This window comes from Boleophthalmus pectinirostris, unplaced genomic scaffold, assembly GCF_026225935.1.
Source record: "Boleophthalmus pectinirostris isolate CB_2022bp ecotype Guang Dong unplaced genomic scaffold, ASM2622593v1 HiC_scaffold_14, whole genome shotgun sequence".
Taxonomy (NCBI): domain Eukaryota; kingdom Metazoa; phylum Chordata; class Actinopteri; order Gobiiformes; family Gobiidae; genus Boleophthalmus; species Boleophthalmus pectinirostris.
Window position 1 is genome coordinate 2,794,524 of NW_026571047.1, and position 18,786 is coordinate 2,813,309.

At 38.7% G+C, this 18,786-nt stretch overlaps 1 protein-coding gene across 1 annotated transcript; it reads right to left on the reverse strand.

The window, feature by feature from the left end:
* Positions 1-5,639: 5,639 nt before the first annotated feature.
* LOC110159197 (60S ribosomal protein L35a-like) lies at positions 5,640-7,990 on the reverse strand. Its single transcript, XM_055150479.1, has 2 exons — positions 7,877-7,990; positions 5,640-5,975 (listed from the first exon to the last, which is right to left on the reverse strand). The coding sequence occupies exons 1-2, from the start codon at positions 7,988-7,990 to the stop codon at positions 5,640-5,642; spliced, it is 450 nt and encodes a 149-aa protein (XP_055006454.1).
* Between the last annotated feature and the right edge of the window lie 10,796 nt (positions 7,991-18,786).

The window sequence follows — 18,786 nt, forward strand, 5'->3', positions numbered from 1 at the left end:
ACAGCTTATCATCAGAAGGCCCCCTAGTCAGAATGCCCACTAGTCAGAAGGTCCTGTAGTCAGAAGGTCCACTAGTCAGAAAATCATTCCCTCTTCTATTGGTTTGTCATTAACATTTCTCTTGAACAATTGAATGTATATTTGATGAAAGCAACAGGGAATAATCCCTGGATAGCAGGGAAGAATGAGTAAACTTTTGGATGTTTACCAATTAAAAATGGCTCCAACATCAACATTTTTAGAGATATTGACAGGAAAACACATAATCATGCATAACAGCATTAGCTAAGGCCAACATGACTTCATTTGTTGGTTTACAAACCCACCAATGCTATATTAAAAGAAAAAGATTTAAAATAAAATTGAAATGAAGGTTGTAGAGCTCGAATTACTGAACATTTTGCAAGTTGTTGCCTGAAAATCAGACAATTATTAACCCTGTTACACTTAAGACAGACATTTCCACCCAAATCATTATTTCCTCAAACATTTTTGCTGTATTTTAAGGGTTTAATATATTTATTACTTTCAATATTTACTTTATAAAATATTTAAAACTTGAAATACAATTTCATTTGTAACAATTTGTAACACGACCTGAACATGGATTTTCTGACTAGAGGCTCTTCTGATGATAAGACTGACCCCCTAACAGCAACTAGATGATGTAAGGACACTGAACCAGTTTTTTTCTGTCTTAAAGGTTGTATGGAGGATTTTTTTTTTGTTTTTTTTGTTTCAAGTTGTCAATGATAGCATTATAGAGGTGCAGTAGCCTTGTAATTATGATGACCAAAAAAAAGAGAATAAAAATTCATCAACTCTGGACGTGGTGGGGCTAAACATTTGCCAATAGATAACGACACTGCCTCGTTATCTGTGAGCTGACAGGCTGTCAATCAAACTCCCTACATTTCTAGTGTAACTGACTTGTCTGCGCGCTGCCGTTACGTGGTTTACGTAATGTCACACAGTCCACAGACGCAAGACGCACAGACGCTGTTTACTCCACCAACGCAACAGTTCTTGGCGGCTTTTTTTGACCTATATCTTCCTCGCAGTTCGCACAAAGTTTGTTGCAATGGCGACAAGAATCCAGGAGCAGTTAGCCACAAAAGAAAGTCAGTTTTTGAGGTCGCTGAAAGAAGAAGACAAGGGGAAAAGCAGCGAAGCCAAACTAAGGTGATTCTTATAGATTCATTCCAGCGATGGCGCGACTGAAGCAGACGAAGGGTCTAAAGACTGACGCACTGGTCCACAAATTACTCCTGGACAGGAAACTTCTGCTTATTATGAAAACGTACTTTATTTCCAAGAGCTAGTCAAACGTTTTTCAGGACACGAAAGCGATATCCTATGTCTGAAAACGTCATTTTCAAGGCAAAGAAAGAGTCCGCTTGCTGCTGCGTGTTGTAGCTAGTTCATTCGCACGGAATCTCCGCGCAACCTTCTCTGCTCCCCTTTCCTGCTCCTGTCCCCGCTGCCCGTTCCGCTCTTCCCCCTGCTCCTTACTTCTCCGGGCACGGAATCTCCGCGCACCGCTCCCCTCTCCCCTCTCCTCTCCTCTCTCCCTGCTCCGCTCTTCTCCCTGCTCCTCACTTCTCGTCCGCGAATGAAATGTCCGCACACCCGCTCCCCCAGCTCCTCACTTCTCCGCCTTGCCTAACCAACACTGTAGTTAGTTGTTTACAAGTCATGTGCAGCTCACCGGCTGTAAACAAACCTGTTTCTGGCGTAAAGAGGAGGTGGGAGGAGGCGTTTCTACGTAGGAGCTGTGGGGGAGGGGGGGTGGTTTCACGCATGCGCAACATTTGAAAAAGGACAAACAGTCGCTGCATTTCTCGTTCCTTGGAAAATCCTCTATACAACCTTTAACATGCACGTCCTGATTATTGGACAGTAAAACAGTTCCTAAACAAAAGCTGACAGTACACAGTGAACTTACTTTGACCACAAGACCTGCTTATACAATACATCTAAACTGGGACAAGACCAATTTTGCTCAAAACTGAGTCCTGGCCCTTTCACTTGGAACAGAATGGACCCATAATCAAGACACTTTCACAGAGTTTGGAATTCTCTGTTCAGGTTCAAAATGTTTCTTTCTAAGCTCCAAAAGTTGGTCTGTAGTAACATCAATGAACCATTATGGAACAAAAAGTGAAGCTACTACCAACATCATACACTTGGAATCGAACACTGGGGTGGGAGAAAGAAAAGTATTCTTTGGATAGCCTGGCTTGCTTCCTGCTGGGTTCTTGTGTCCCCTTCTCATTTACCCGCTCAAAGTTGTATTTGGAGTGATTCGTGCATGTCTGAGCGACTTTATCACTTATTTTAAAGACCTCGTGTTGCTGATCAACCCTGTTTTCAGCTCCACCAGGACACGCCCACTGTGACAAACTTACTTTGTTCACCAATTATGGATTTGGCAGCATCACATAGTCATTTTGGTATAAATAAAAAATAAAAAAAAAGAATCTGATGTTAGCCAGTTTGATCTGCAGCTCAAGGGCACCAGTTTTCTAATGCAAACATCTGAGAACTATTTTCTTTTCTTGAGTTGTTTTAAAATAATATTGCAAATTATAAGATATTAAGATATCGATTCACAGTTTAAATTAATTGTGTAAATGGGGCATTGCATAGTCCTTAACGATACCGATACTACTGTATTTTTCACCTACCTGATATATGTCACATAAATGTAAATAAATGTGGTGTAACACTTGAGTTTAGAGACCACATATTACTAACTAATGAAATGATTAGCTGTTACTCAGCTATTAGTTTTTTATTAATCAAACACGTATTGATGTTTATTAACATTTCAGTGTATGCACAAAAAAACATTTATTGTAATCTTCATTACTTTAATGAGAAGGAAATAGTTAATGGGTCAGTACTCCCAAAAAAAAAAAAAAAAAAAAAAAAAAAAACCAAAGGCCTTAAACAAAAATGCATTGAATGTACTTTATAAATACTAACAAAGAAAATCCGTTCGTGTATCATTCTTTCATTAGTTTGTCAATATAAAACCAAAAATAAGAAACAGAAAAAAACAACTATTTTCTTCATTATTGTTCTCCAAAACCAAAATGAAAAAAACAGATAACGATTTTTTTCTTTTTTTTTTTTCAGTTTTCAATTTTGTGTTTAAATGAATGGTTTTCAGTGACTGAAACTGTGATGCCGGACTTTTACGCCCCATACGGACTAAATCAGGAATAAAACAGGACTAAACCAGGACCGTTTTCAATCCTGGTCTGGTCCCGGTCTCAATCACAGCCTGGTCCTGGTCTGGTCCCAGCCTCAGTCCTGGTCTCAGTCCTAGTCTGGTCCCGGACTGAGAAGTCCTGGTCCCAGGCTCAGTCTTGGTCTCATCCCTGTCTAAGTCCTGGTCCCAGTCCCGGTCTGGTTCCGGTCTGGTCAGACCTGCTTTAGTCCTGGTTCAGTCCGTATGCAGTGCAAAAGTCTGGCATCGCAGCTTAAGTCACGTTAATAGGAAACTTTATCAGTTTTTTCCCATTATTCATTTAAACACAAAATCGAAAACTGAAAAAAACAAATCGTTATCCGTCTTGTTTTGTTTTTTCCTCAATTTGGTTTTGGAGACAAATAATGATGAAAATATTTTTATTTTTATTTTTTTCTTATTTTTGGTTTTATATTGAAAAATGAAAGAACGAATGACACACGGATTAAATAAATAATTAAGCACTTATGCACTTTACTATTAACTATCCATGTCAAAAGTGTTACCAAACGTAAATATCATTATGTAGATATACATACATATAGGGCTTACCAAGTATAATTTAAAAAGTTGATATTGCGTTGCTTGTTACATGGACTTCTTTTTTACACAGTGGTTTGACAATGACAAACTCTAACCCCAATCTCCACTGTCATCAAGAGGCCAGAGCTTCCATTTCTTGGTCACAGAGCCTGATTGGCCCTGTGAACCTGACCGCGGTCGCTACTGTCACTTAAGTGGTCCAAGGGGCAGTTCTTGTATTACTTTTTTAAAACGTTTTCTTAAACTTTTTTTTTTTTTTTTTTCTTGTAGAGGTGGTTTGAATAGCCCTAGAGTTGTAAAGAGTAATCATGTACCGTCACTACTAGATCCAAAGACGTGAACACTCCACACATTGTTGAAGTGGTCAATTCAAGTCTGACCATATTCCATTGTAGTGTAACCTCAGAGGAGCAGGTCAGATGGAGTTATCAACAAAGACATGGCAAAAGGACTAAGCTGGAAGTGTCCTTGGTCCTTTATTGTGTCAGTTATTAAAGGAGACATCTCTGCAACATTTACTTCTTAGAGCTTTTAACCATGTTACAGTGGTTTATACTGTTTATTGATTAAACCCTGCATGTCTGAGTAAGACTGTTCTGTTCTGCAACTGAGGCCTGAGTGCTCAGAAAATCACTTATCCCCACACACAGCCTTGTACTACATTTGGGCTACGTTCAGACAGCAGGGTTTAACGCTCAATTCCGATTTTTTTGTGAAATCCGATGTTTTTGCGAGGTCGTACACATTTCCAATTAAATTGTAAACTTGTATGTGACTCCAGTGTGAACAGTAAACGGCCCGAAAGTGTCCCACATGTGACACTGGAGACACGATGACGTCAACCACAGCGAGCATCGAGCACCTGGAGATTTTAAAGTTCCTCTCGTACCGGAGCCAGAACATGAACAACTTACTTGTTTTAAGGAGGAGACTGAGAAGGAGAAGGACGAGGTTTTTGGCCGTGGCGTAGATGTAGCCAAGAGTGGTGAGTGGTGATGTGCTTCGCTTCAGTGACACAGAGTTCATTAACAATTTTCGCCTACTTCAGCGCAGAATAGTGACGTTTGTGGCTTGTTGATAATGTGTAGGTCAAATGAATGTGCTTTGGCCGTTCACACTGAAGTCGCATGTCAAAAGATCAGATATGTATCGGTTTCAGGAGCACATATCCAAGTGGCGTGAGTCGCATTTGAAAAAATTGGATCTGTGTCGTTCAAACTGTCATTAAAAGATCAGATACAGGTCACATAGAGGCCAAAAAATCTGATTTGGGTCACTTCAGGCTGCAGTCTGAATGCAGCCTTGTACACAAATGTTCAACTGTTCAAATGGTTCTGTGGGCATTTTATTTCCACATATAAAACATGAATGGAAATGTGTTGATTGCTATGACGAAGCAGAACCTGCAGGAAAGAATTCATTTGGTAGTTTTGAATAGAACATCATTAGTCTAGTCTTTATTCATCAAATGATCTAATCTACATGATGGTTTATTATTGGCTACAAGAATTCAAATGGTTTGCAGGTGATAAGTCCCACACTAGACTGATTAATCACATGGCAGCGCTGTGCTCTGGGTGGAGGCCAGTGCAGAACAATACAAAACTAACAGAGTGAGAGCCATCCCAGACATGTTACACTTATGAATGTGGGGATACCCAGAATGACACTGTGTGATTTTACGGGGGAGTTTCACACCACGGTTATAGCTTTGATTGTAACGTTCCACAGTATGGCATTAAACTGGTCTTGTAGTAATTCAGGTGTTTTTATTGCCCAAATGCACCTTGAAAAAATATCATAACCTCATTCATTAATTTACAAATAAACCAGTTTTTCCTCAGACTTGTGTCGGGTTCAACATCACTCTGACACGGTGCCCGATGGCCTTGGCGTGGAGGTTCATGTTGAACTTGGCGCGCACCATCCCACTGCTGCCATGGGCTCGCATCACTCTGCCCCAAATCACACAAGTCTTATTGGGTTTGTCACCAGGGGTCACTGTGTTCTTTTTGGCCTTATAGACGCAGTTGCAGCTTGTGTCCAGGTAGAAGTCGACTTTGTCTTGTGTGTAGAAGCCCTCGAGCTTCAGCAGAGATGTGTGCTCGCTCTGGTTCCTCTGACCGTGCTTGTACCCCGTGAAGATGGCCTTACTCCAGTCTTCAGGCACGTTCACCTGCACAAGCAAAAATGGCAGAAAATAAATTTAAGATGGGTCAACTCTGTGCAGATCTGAGCTATAACTTGGCCTGATTTGAGTTGGTTGTTACAGGCCTTGGCCCTCTGGTATTAGAGTGCTCCCATTCTTTCCATTTGCTTTTGTGTGTGTTATGTGATCGGTCTGCAAGTCCTGGACCCGAATGCGCGGGAGCAGTGGACGCCGGACGGAGGCTGGGCGTCAGATCACGTCGAGGATTGGCCGGTCACCCTTCCGCCCCCACCAATCCGTGGATGCCCCCTGTGGGAGCGCAGGGTATAAAAGGACAGTCTTCCACCTGCTCGGGGCGGCTGGATCCCTGCGGCCAGCTCCCCCTTTTGTTTGATTGAATTTTGGTTGTCTCATTTTGTTTTTTGTTATAATGTTGCCTCTGTTGATTTCATTGATACACCTTGTTTTCGCAGTGCAACTTTAGTTAGATTTTGTTGCGTTGTACTTAGTTAGGGCACCTTAGTTTAGTAGATTATTTAGTTTAAATCCTTTTTATTTTCTCCCCAAATTTCTGTGCTCCCCCCTTTTCCTACACTGTAAATAATAAATGCACAATTTTTTGTTAAACCTTAAACATCTTGTTTTTTTGTTATTGTTACTTCCCTTTCTCCCGTAGCAAAGGGGACGTAACATGGTTTAACCTCATACTCTGGATCATTTCAGTCAAACCTATGGGTGGTATTATGCAAAATTGACATGGTTGATCTTTCTACCGTGTTATAATGTTGCTCCCTCATCAAAACCATGTCTGATGTGGTGTTACATGGGTCCAGTCAAGTGGTAACGGAGGGAAACAGTGGCAGATTTTTTACATTCAAATGTCTCTTATTCAGAAACTAGAGGGACTATTGAAGTAAAGTATCAGAATGTAGGAAAGAGTTAACACTGTTGTTGACAAAAAATTTTAAAACTCATGTCAGTAACGGAGGGAATGAAATATGCAGCACTTTTTGGTCAATAAATCCAAACAGTGATAACTCTTGGTTCTCACTTCCATATCCTTAACAAACTGGTTTGAATATTTGCTTCATATAGTTTTCTACCATATGGTACAAGATTAGGTTGAAAAACCTCTTACTTTTTGAGTCATGAGATTTTTTATTAAGAAAGGTCATGGTAACGGAGGGAAAAGTAACGGAGGGAAAATTGTACAAACAAGTAGAAGGTGCAGGATTTGACATCATTTGTCACTTTTTTCTTCTGAATACTTTAATATTACTTCAAAATGAAAGGAAACTATTTCTATAAAATATATCAGTCCTTCCAAGAACATTTTGATCATTTTAAATAATTTTTTTTTTTTTGAAAAATCATGTACCTTCATCAACAGTTCAAAGATGGAATAACACAAGATATGATGAAATACATCCATTTATTGACATGATTTGCAGGTCTTTGAAATTTGGGAAATAATTTTTGTTCCATGTTTCATACATGGTCTGTTTAAAATCATATGGAACTTTAGAACCAAAAATGGTACAGAAAAAAGGTCAACAGTTTCATAAACTAGAGTACATATGTATCTGTTCAATACATTTTTATATCAGATGCATTAACTTGAATTTTTGGCCTTGTGTTTACTTCTGCTTGACCAGGCCCATATGTCATCCATGCATGTTTAAGTAATCATCACGATGATAAAAAGGTGACTTGGTAATCTAAATATACTCTGCACTAACAATTAATACCCCATAGAAGTGTAATACCTCCTCTTTAAGTACTGTATATCCATTCTCCCTTACTCAGACCTTCTCGTGCCAAACCCGCTGTCAGAGGATACACCGCGCTCCAATATGCTAGAACTCCTCCTCGCCTCACTTTCGCCGAGCCTGGACTATAACGATCTGTGAAGAAGAGCAATAACCGGCCTGCTCTAAATGTTCCTCTCCTGCTGCTCCTGAGCCGTGGGCAACATCCCTCTGTAGTCCACCTGGCTGCATGCCCCGTAATGAGAATCCAATAGGCCCAGTCAATGCCTCCATTATGGTCCTCTCCGGAACCCTAATTCGGAGAAAGCCTATAGTATACAGCGCAGACCCTCTTCCATTAAACTATTACGGAGCACACAGTGTGGGAGTGTGAATACAGGGGAGGTATTGTGCGCGTGGCTTTTATGGGAATCCCTTTATGGACGTATGGCATTGTAAGCTGATTGTGTTATGTTATGTTAAATCGCTAACAAACCCAAAAGTACAGTGCGGATTCAGCAGCGCTATTAAGGCGGTTTTATTCTTGTGAATGGATTTCTGTCGTTATAAATTCGACTATACCTCGGCGGATAACAAGCTGCTCTGAAAGGCGGGGAAAATAATGTTACCAGATCTATACTCTTTCAAATGCAGTGCAGGCTTTGACTTCATTGTTCTATATTTACTAAGGTTAAAAGAAAAGGTTTTGTTGTTGTTGTTCTCGGTATTGAGTAATTGGCAAACATGTTGGTCATTTCAAGAACATGCATGAATCGATCCAATGCCTGTGTTGAAGGAGAAAAAAAAAAAAAATCTCATATACTTTTGGACTATAAGTCACATGTTTTTTAATGGTTTGGGTGTTTCCTTCTATATTAAAATGTTCACACTGAAGCGCGTTCTAGTCTTGTGTGTGAGTTTCTGCTGCTCCTGTTCCTCCTGTACCACTGTCACTTCACTCTACTGCACATGTCTCCTGCAGAAAGAGCCTCTGTTCTGTCTGTATCATGTCAGTCGATCGCACCATTACTTCTGCACCACTGAACAATTTAACATTTAAACAAACTTATAAAGACGACTAAGAAAACTGAACACAAATGCCCCCAAAAACAAAATCAGATTTTGCAGATTACAAACTGCAAGTCGTGAAATCTGCAGCTGAAAACGATAATCGAGCAGTGACAACCGAACCAGTCATCAGTGACACTGAAACCATCCTGTCTGGATTCAGAAAGGCTCGAATAATTCTAACTGGAACTGATGCTGAGTCTGACGACAGCGACACAGAAGAGGAAGTGACGCTCTGTTTACCTCCGGAGGTGGAGGCCGAGTTGTTCAGAAGTGACACCGAGGATGAAGAATTGAATGGATTTAGTGATTTGGAGTGAGATGGAGAGTTTGGTAAACTTGTTCTGTTCTGTTGTTTATGTCATAGTTTATCTGAAGAACTGTTCATATGTGACGTTAACAGTCTGTTGTTCTCTAGAACTTGACTTTCAACATGAAATGTCTGTTTCTGGTCTCTGATTTTATAAAATAAATGTCCCCAAAAAAATGCGATTTATAGTCTGATGCGACTTATATATGATTTTTTTTTTTCTTCTTCTAGCTAGTGTGAATTATTCTCTGATTTAATAGTCCAACAAATACAGTATTTCAATTTAGCATAGGTGTGGCTCTCTAATTCGGAGAAAGCCTATTGTATACAACACAGACACACTTCCATTAAGCCATTACCAAACGTGCAGTGTGAGAGTGTGAATACAGGGAAGGTATTGTGTGCGTGGCTTTTGTGGGAATCCAATTATGGATGTATGGCATTGTAAACATTTTTTATGTTATGTTAAATCGCTAACAAACCTACACATACAGTGTGGATTCAGCAGCATTATTAAGTCGGTTTTATTCTCATGAATGCATTTCTATTGTTATAAACTTGACTATACCTCAGCAGATAACAAGCCACTCTGAAAGGTAAGGAAAATAATGTTTGAGTAATTCAGTTGTGTTCAGAACATTCTGTTGAAATGGTTGTGAGACCAGTTCTATCATCTTTCAAAGGCAGTGAGACTGAGATTTCATTGTTGTATATTCACTTGATTTTAGTGTGGAAGGTTTAAGAATTTAACCTTGAACATTTTTGCTTGTATTTAGTTCTAACAAGTTAATAGCTAAACATTTTGATATTTTAAATGGCCATTTTCAACTCACGCGTCAGTGCCATCAGTACTCCAATCTCCAGTTTTATTTTCTGACAATGATGATTACAGCAACGTCAGCTCCCATTGGTGATGGTTACACCCTTATCATCAGAAGGCCCACTAGTCAGAAAGCCCACTAGTCAGAAGGCCCACTAGTCAGAAAGCCCACTAGTCAGAAGGCCCATGATGTTTGTCAGGAACATTTTTCTTGAACAATTGAATGTATATTCGGTGAAAGTAACAGGGAATAATCCCTGGATATCAGGGAAGAATTAGTAAACTTTTGGATGTTTACCAATTAAAAATGGGTGCAACATCAAAATGTTTAGAGATATTGACAGGAAAATGCATAATCATGCATAACAGCATTAGCTAAGGGCAGCATGACTTCATTTGTTGGTTTACAAACCCACCAATGCTATATTAAAAGAAAAAGATTTAAAATAAAATTGAAATGAAGGTTGTAGAGCTCGAATTACTGAACATTTTGCAAGTTGTTGCCTGAAAATCAGACAATTATTAACCCTGTTCCACTTAAGACAGACATTTCCACCCAAATCATTATTTCCTCATTTTTGCTGTATTTTAAGGGTTTAATATATTTATTACTTTTAATATTTACTTTTTAAAATATTTAAAACTTGAAATACAATTTCATTTGTAACAATTTGTAACACTACCTGAACATGGATTTTCTGACTAGAGGCTCTTCTGATGATAAGACTGACCCCGTGGTGACTGCTGTTTTAAAATCAGTAACTTCTTTTATGAAGCCATTTTAGATGAATATTGCATTTTTAAATGTGCAAATTACAACATAATCATCCATGGGTGTTCTGGATTATAATTACTATGTTATATAGCAGACAGAAACACAATAAGCCAAAAATGAGGTCAGTTTTACATATGTCCGGTCTCCAAATTCGTAAAAATAGTCTATAGTAGTACAGCGTGAGTCCTCTTCCATTAAGCCATTACCAAACGTGCAGTGTGGGAGGGTGAATACAGGAAAGGTATTGTGTGCGTGGCTTTTATGGGAATCCAATTATTGATGTATGGCATTGTAAATGTTGTTATGTTATGTTAAATCGCTAACAAACCCAAAAGTACAGTGCAGATTCATAAGCGGTATGAGTCAGTTTTATTCTTGTGAATGCATTTCTGTACCTCGGTGGATAACAAGCTGTACTGAAAGGTGAGGAAAATAATGTTTGACTAATTCAGTTGTGTTCAGAACATATTCTTGAAATAGTTGTGAGACCAGTTCTATCATCTTTCAAAGGCAGTGAGACTTAGATTTCATTGTTTAATATTCACTTGATTTTAGTGTGGAAGGTTAAAGGATTTAACCTTGAACAATTTTTGGTTGTATTTCAGTTCTAACAAGTTAATAGCTACTTTTTTTTTTTTTTTTTTATTGAAAATTTTCAACATTTTCACCACCATCATTACTCCAATCTCCAATTTGATTTTCTGACAATGACGATAACGGTGAAGTCAGCTCCCGTTGGGCATCGCAGTTTTCTAAGGTGAAGTCAGCAGATTTGTTTGTTTTAAGTTTGTTTATTTTAGATGAATATTGTGTTTTTAAATGTGCAAATTACCATGTGGGTGTCCATGGGTGTCAAAGATTATACCTACTATTATAAACTGTAGCAGACAGAAACACAGTATGTCGTCTTCAAGCAAATAATGAGGTCAGTTTTACATACGTCCAGCCTCCAAATTCGTAAGAATAGTCTATAGTAATACAGCGTGAGTCCTCTTCCATTAAGCCATTACCAAACGTGCAGTGTGGGAGGGTGAATACAGGAAAGGTATTGTGTGAGTCCAGCTTTTATGGGAATCCAATTATAGACATTGGCATTGCAAGCTGATGTGTTATGTGAAATCACTAACAAATCCAAAAGTACAGTCCAGATTCAGCGGCGCTATTAAGTCGGTTTTATTCCCGTAAATAGATTTTTGTCGTTATAAATATGACTATACTTTTGTCGGATAACAAGCTGCTCTGAAATAATGTTAGAGTAATTGTGTTGTGTTCAAAACGTGCTGTTGGAATGGTTGTACGAAGAGTTCTATGATCTTTCAAAAGCAGAGACACTTTGATGTCATTATTCTATAGTAACACGATTATAGACTGTAAGGTTAATATTGGTCACTTTTAATGGTGTGTTTTAATAGCAAAAACAGCTCTGAACTATTATGAGTCTGCTTCTTTACCCAACTTTAGGGTGACCAAACGTCCGTTTTTCCCCAAACATGTCTGTATTTTGTGTCCTGTCCTGGACTTTTTTTTTTTTTTTAAGTGATGTAAATGTCCGGGTTTTCCATTACAGTTCATTGGGGGCATTAAATTGAGCGTCTCTTGTAGCGTCTGTGACTCAGAAGGAGCGAGAGACACAAACAGTCGGTCAGTCTGCAACATACCGAAGCACAAATGCGCATGTACAAGAAATTCTCAGTTTTCCATCCTGGTCACGACAAGTGGGAGGCCATGTGCACAGGTTGTGAGGTGAGAGTACATTGGTCCCTCGTTTATCGTGGGGGTTACATTCTAAAACTAACCCGCGAGAGGTGAAATCCGCGAAGTAGTCAATTTTATATTTTACAATTAGTATCTGTTTTAAGTCTGTAAAACCCCTCAGCACAAACTTTATACACTTTTCTCAGACAGGACAGTTACAACAATCTTCTTAAAACTTATTGCTGCTGTCGTCCTTATGTTGTTTTCCTCCTTCTTTATGTAACGAACTGAAGATTGATTCATTCCGTAATGGAGTCTTGGAGACCCCCAGTATAACACCGCACCTGCCCTTTAACCCGAGATGATATCAAACTTTTACGCTGCATATACCATGGATTGAACTAAAACTAAACCAGGACTAACCAGGACTAACCCAGGACTAACCTAGGACTAATTCCAGACCTGAAGAGGAGGACTAATCCAGGACTGAACCAGGACTAAACCAGAAATGAACCAGGACTCACTGTCAGGACAGGCTCGGAGGTGATCACATGAAGAAAGGACCGATGGAGAGCTCCAATCATCACGGAAGTAAAAGCGGCAATTGCCCGATCGAGCTTTGTGGACAAACTGCTCGGCCTTCTCTCTTTTGAGTCCAAGATTAGTCCTGGTTTAGACCTGGTTTAGTCCTGAAAAAAAAAAGCATGCAAAATTGACACAAAAACAAAAAAATAGAAAAAGATAAAAAATCCACAAAATGGCGAGACTGCGAAAGGTGAACCACAATATAGCGAGGGACGACTGTAGCTCAGTGTCGAGGCCCCACCTCCCACCCCCGGTAAGGTGTCCGGGTTTTCACAAATGGAAATATGGTCACCCTATTTGGTAACACTTTATAATAACTACACCTTATTTAGCCTTAATAAAGCATGAACAAAGACTTAATTAATAATGATTCACGCTTAGTAACTACTTCATTACTACCTGAATTAGCACTTAACTTGCACTTAATTCTCCTGTGCTGTAAATAGTTACTCAATACTTCTCATGAACTAACCATTTGCATGTTTACAAATGCATATTTAAGTTCACATTTGAGCATTTATTAATGATTAGTAAGTCATGAGAGAATGATTTACTAATAATACAATGCAATGATCATTCAGGCAGCTGTTATCTGTTAGTTAAGTCTTTCTGAGAGCTTTTCTAAAGTGAAGACTAATTATGTTTATTAAGCATTTGTTAAGGTTGGTCAAATTCCAGAGAAACAATAATGCATTACTAGTAAATCATTCTCTCATGGCTTATTAATCATTAATAAATGCTCAAATTTGTACTTAAATATACATTTACAAATGCACACACAAATAGTTAGTTCATGAGTAATTAAGTAAGAAATACTTATGAGTAACTATTTACAGCACAGGTGAATTAAGTGCAAGTTAAGTGCTAATTCAGGTAGTAAATTAAGTAGTTACTAAGCTTGAATCATTATTAATTAAGTCTTTGTTCAAGCTTTATTAAGGCTAAATAAGGTGTAGATATTATAAAGTGTTACCCCCTGTTTTAATGGAATGTTTTAATAGCAAAAACAGCTCTGAACTATTGTGAGTCTGCTTCTTTACACAACTCCATAGTTACCGATGCAGTTTTGTTGTAAGCCTATGATAAAGGAAACCCAGTACAACACAGTTAAAATCTTATATAAGTCAGTTTTGCATAGGTTCGCCCTCTAATTCAGAGAAAGTCTCTAGTGTACAGCATGGACCGTCTTCCATTAAACTATTCCAAAGAGGCAGTGTGGGGGTGTGGATACAGGGAAGGCATTGTGCGCGTGTCCCTTTATAGACGTATGGCATTGTACGCTGATTGTGTCCTGTGAAATCGCTTACAAACCTAAAAGTTCAGTGCAAATTCAACCGTGCCAGCCAGTTTTATTCTCAAACGAATGTCTTCCCATCGTTATAAATTTGACTATACCTCGGCGGATAACAAGCTGTACTGAAAAGAGGGGAAAATAATGTTAGGCTAGGTGTGTTGTGTTCAAAGCGCACGGCTGGAATGATTATGCAACCGGTTCTATGATCTTTCAAAAGCAGAGAGACTTTGATTTCATTGTTCTATATTCGCTTGATTCTAGAGCGTCAAGTTAAAGCGTCGACTGAATAAAGAAGTGGACTGAGGGGGTTTGATGTCACCCGTAGCGTTCAGTTTCAGCCAAATGAAGCCAGTCGTTATAGTGGCTAATTTGAGGCACATGTTTGGAATTCCGAGTGCGAGTGCGATAGCAACCGAAGAGCCAATCACGAGCAAAGTGGTTGAAGTTTTGTCAATCAAACCTGTTGCTAATGCCAATAGGAGTGACCTCGAGGGATTTACGGACAAAACAGTGAAATAAAAACACCTAGATCATATACAGGGAATTAAAATGAACATTTGTAGGCCAAAATAACGAGCCTGACAGCAGCAGTTCCAGAGAGAGGGGCGACAATTTTAAAATAGAAAGTGAATTTGAGCCATATCATGCTCATGTTCACTTCCTATTTGCAACTCAGCAGCTAACAAACTGTCTGTGTCCATTTATGTCTCCAGTCTATGAGTTAAAGACACAGTAGGTAACTTTCAGGAGGTTACATGTCACAATAGATAGAAAGACCCTCTTTGACGCAATTCATTGAAAGATTAGTCTAACGAGTGTTCATGTTTTAGGTTTATGGGCAAACATGGATTAAACATGAATTTACAGTTAGAACATGCAAACTCTGTACAAGAGCACACAGTGAAATGTGTTAATTAATTAATTTGTTAATTATTGCATTTATATAGCACCTTTTAAGATACCCAAAGTGCTTTACAGTTCATTATTCATTCACTCCACACTCAATAATAGTAAGCTAATACTGCAGCCACAGCTGCCCTGGGGCAGACTGACTGAAGTGAGGCTGCCAAATTGCGCCATCAGCCCCTCAAACAAGTACCACATTCACACGCACACCACTTTCATACTAGGCAATGTGGGTGAAGTGTCTTGCCTAAGGACACAATGACAGTTTGTGTGACTGGCGCCCCCCTGTGGCACCTGGAATTCCCAGTGGTCTTCCATCCAAGTACTACCCAGGCCCGGCCCTGCTGAGCTTCTGACATCTGACGAGATCAGACTTTAAAAGCCGGTATGGCCACAAAGACTTTATCAACTGTCCCACTATTTTCTGCATTGAGTTGTTCTAAAATAACATATTCAGATACAAGAAAATGTTAAGAATTACATTATTTAATGGTCCTATGATACACAAAATTGAATCTTGTGAGTAGAGATGCACCGATACCACTTTTTTTGAAAACTGATAAGAATATGAATATATGATTTCTGTACTTGCCAATACTGAGTACCAATACTTTAACCCCCACCCCCATGAACATACACTGAGTGTGTTTCCATGCACATCAGTGTCCCGGGTATTATCCAGATCCTGGCTATGGCAGTGTTCTGGATATGTTGTTTACATGTGCGCTGAGAACCCGGGATACTCATATCTTTGTGTTCATGATCAAATGGAGTATCCCTGTTGTTTGACGTAATCTTACAAATGCACAACCACAGAAATGATACATTTAATAAACCAGGAAAAATACAAACAACCATGATATTATAATATGTTTAATGCAGCTTTGCCACATTTCTTTATGTTTTACAGAAACAAAACTTAAAACCACACAGCTCCCTCCTTGTGCTGCAGATGTTGTCAGCTTCTGTTAGACTAAAGGAAATGACGAGTGTTCTCTCTGTGACAGAAGATGTACTGCTGCTGGTGAGTCTGTTCTGTGTGTATATCACACTGGAGATGGTTCGTGTGAAACTTTTCAGAGTTCATTTCACTCATGTACAGTCACTTTATTTATCTGGTTTCTCATAACCGGGATACTGGCTAATTCAGGATACTGAACCAGGGACACTGCGTAATGTGTCATGTAATAGTGATACCAGTGCGCGGTATCGACAAATGTTTAAAGAGTACAAGTATATTAAGAATCAGGCCGATACTCAATACCAGTATTGGTATCGGTGCACAACGATATTACAAAAACATACCTGGAGTTTGTTTTGTTTAATTCACATGTTTGAATAATCCTTTATTATTACTCTGTTATATCTTGTGATGTCATGAAGCTGTAGTTTTCAAGTTAATGTCTCCTTTTACCTTTTAGCTCAGCAGAGATAGGTAACCCTCATGATTCAATCGAAGGAGTATGTTTGAATACACAGTGGAGCACTTCCTGTATTACCACATGACATCACAAGGTGGAAGAAGGAGTATTTTCAGTTTGAGAGAAGAACTCAGCCTAAATTTGCAAGATGCGTTAAACATGTGTGAATGAAACAAAACACAACTCCAGGTCTATTTCTGATGAGGAAACAACATTGTTAAAACATTAAAATAAATAAAAAAATAGCCTAATACGGGCCCTTTAAACTGTAATAAATGAGTACGGCTGGTTCTATTAGGTTTGATTGCAACCTGATCCAGCAATAGCTTTGAGTGTCTTATGAGAAACTGTTATTATTTTTCCACATTTACTGAAACTAGCCTGTCGACCAGCGAAAGTGCTCAGGTTCTGTTGTTCAAATGAAGCCTGATCCCCGGCGGACCTCGCGCACCTCCTGTTACATCGCACAGCTTTTGGTAAAACGGCTGGTCGATGGCTCGGGCGAGTTCAGAACCCTTATTTCTGGACACTTTCATTGGATTGTAACAGTAAGACAATGAGAGTAGTTTCAAGGCCAAACGCTGAATGTCGCACCATAACTACTCTCTATTGATTTATGACATTTAATATAGAGCAGAGGAGGACTAAAATACATATGGGGTAATGACAGTAATTCGCTGATATCTGCTGTTGCTGTATTGCTTTCATTATAGTTAGAAGATGGAGGTCACATTTGGGCTATAATGTAATTTGTATTGCATTAATAATTTAGCCTAAATTGCTTAAAGATATAAAAAACTGCATTATTTATTGCATAATTTGGCCATAGCATGAATTGAAGGCCTTAAAAAAAAAAGGCATATAGTTGAAAATGAAACAGCTTAAGGAAGCACAGTGGCACAAGCTCAATGGTCGTCCTCTAACCGCGTGGTTGTAGGTTCAAAACTGGCCTGAAGCATGTAACTGTCACTATTTCTTTGACACTTCACTTAGAGCAGAGGTGGGCAGTTTATTTATTTATTTATTTATTTTTCCCATGGGTCCACATGAGAAACAGAAAATATTGTGGACGGGCAAAAACTTAACTCAATTTGCGTAATATGGATTGTATTCCTTTATTTAAAAAAAGCAGTGAATATCTTTTTTTAATAGTTTTTACAAGCTGGTCAGACTGGTAAGAGTTTATGTCATGACTAAACAATAGGGATGTAATGATATCTAAATTTCACAGTACAATATTATCACTATATTCATTTCACGGTACATTATTTATTGCGATATTTTGTACAAAATAGAAAATCACCCAAGGGTCACATTAAAGGTCTTGTAGGGCCGTATCTGGCCCTCGGGCCATATGTTTGACACCTGTGCTGTAGAACCTTTTTTAGACCATTAAGATTTTCACTAAAACAAGAAGCATGTGGTGTATTCGGGATATGGTACATGGCATATGACACATTTATTTTATAATATTAATCTTAATTTGAGTTAGTAAATAAATTAATAAAAAAAATAAAAAAAAAGATTTTACACAGACATGGTTAAAGCAACATTATGTAATTTTCAAGGTTGGCATGTCACCAGCATCATTCCCTGGAAACAGAAAGTAAAAACTAGGGATACACCGATCCAACTCTTCAAGTTCTGATATCAATTTTGATATTTTTATGGCTTTAAATATTTGCTAAACTGATATAAAAAATACATAAGACAGAAAACAGCATTTATTTCCTTTCAGCAAAAATTAAAGGAGACAAAACTGTTCCAAATATGTTATGTGTCTGTCAGTTATCTCTGAAGTAACTACAGAAGAGATTTGTATATTAAAAAGTTCCAACATTATTAGACTTTTTGAGCCAACTGCAACCAGTAAATAGTCTTATTACATCACCTCATATGTCCAACCAGTATACTGACTGAACCGATATTTGGAAGCTGATATTGATCCATCAACTTCTTCAGTATCAGCTCCGATATCCAATACCAGTATTGGATCAGTGCATTCCTCTTTAAAACCATACATTGTCCATGGAGGTAGAGGAGTTTTATGTCGTACTGTGGAATATTACAGCCAAATGAACATTTCCATTTCTGGAATCCATCCTTCAGGCCAAATTACCCCGGGCTCCGACTGCACGAGGTCCAGCTCTAGTCCAGTGGCCACAAGTATTCCAAATAATTATATAGATGAGCCGGACCAGCAGTGTGGAGGTGCC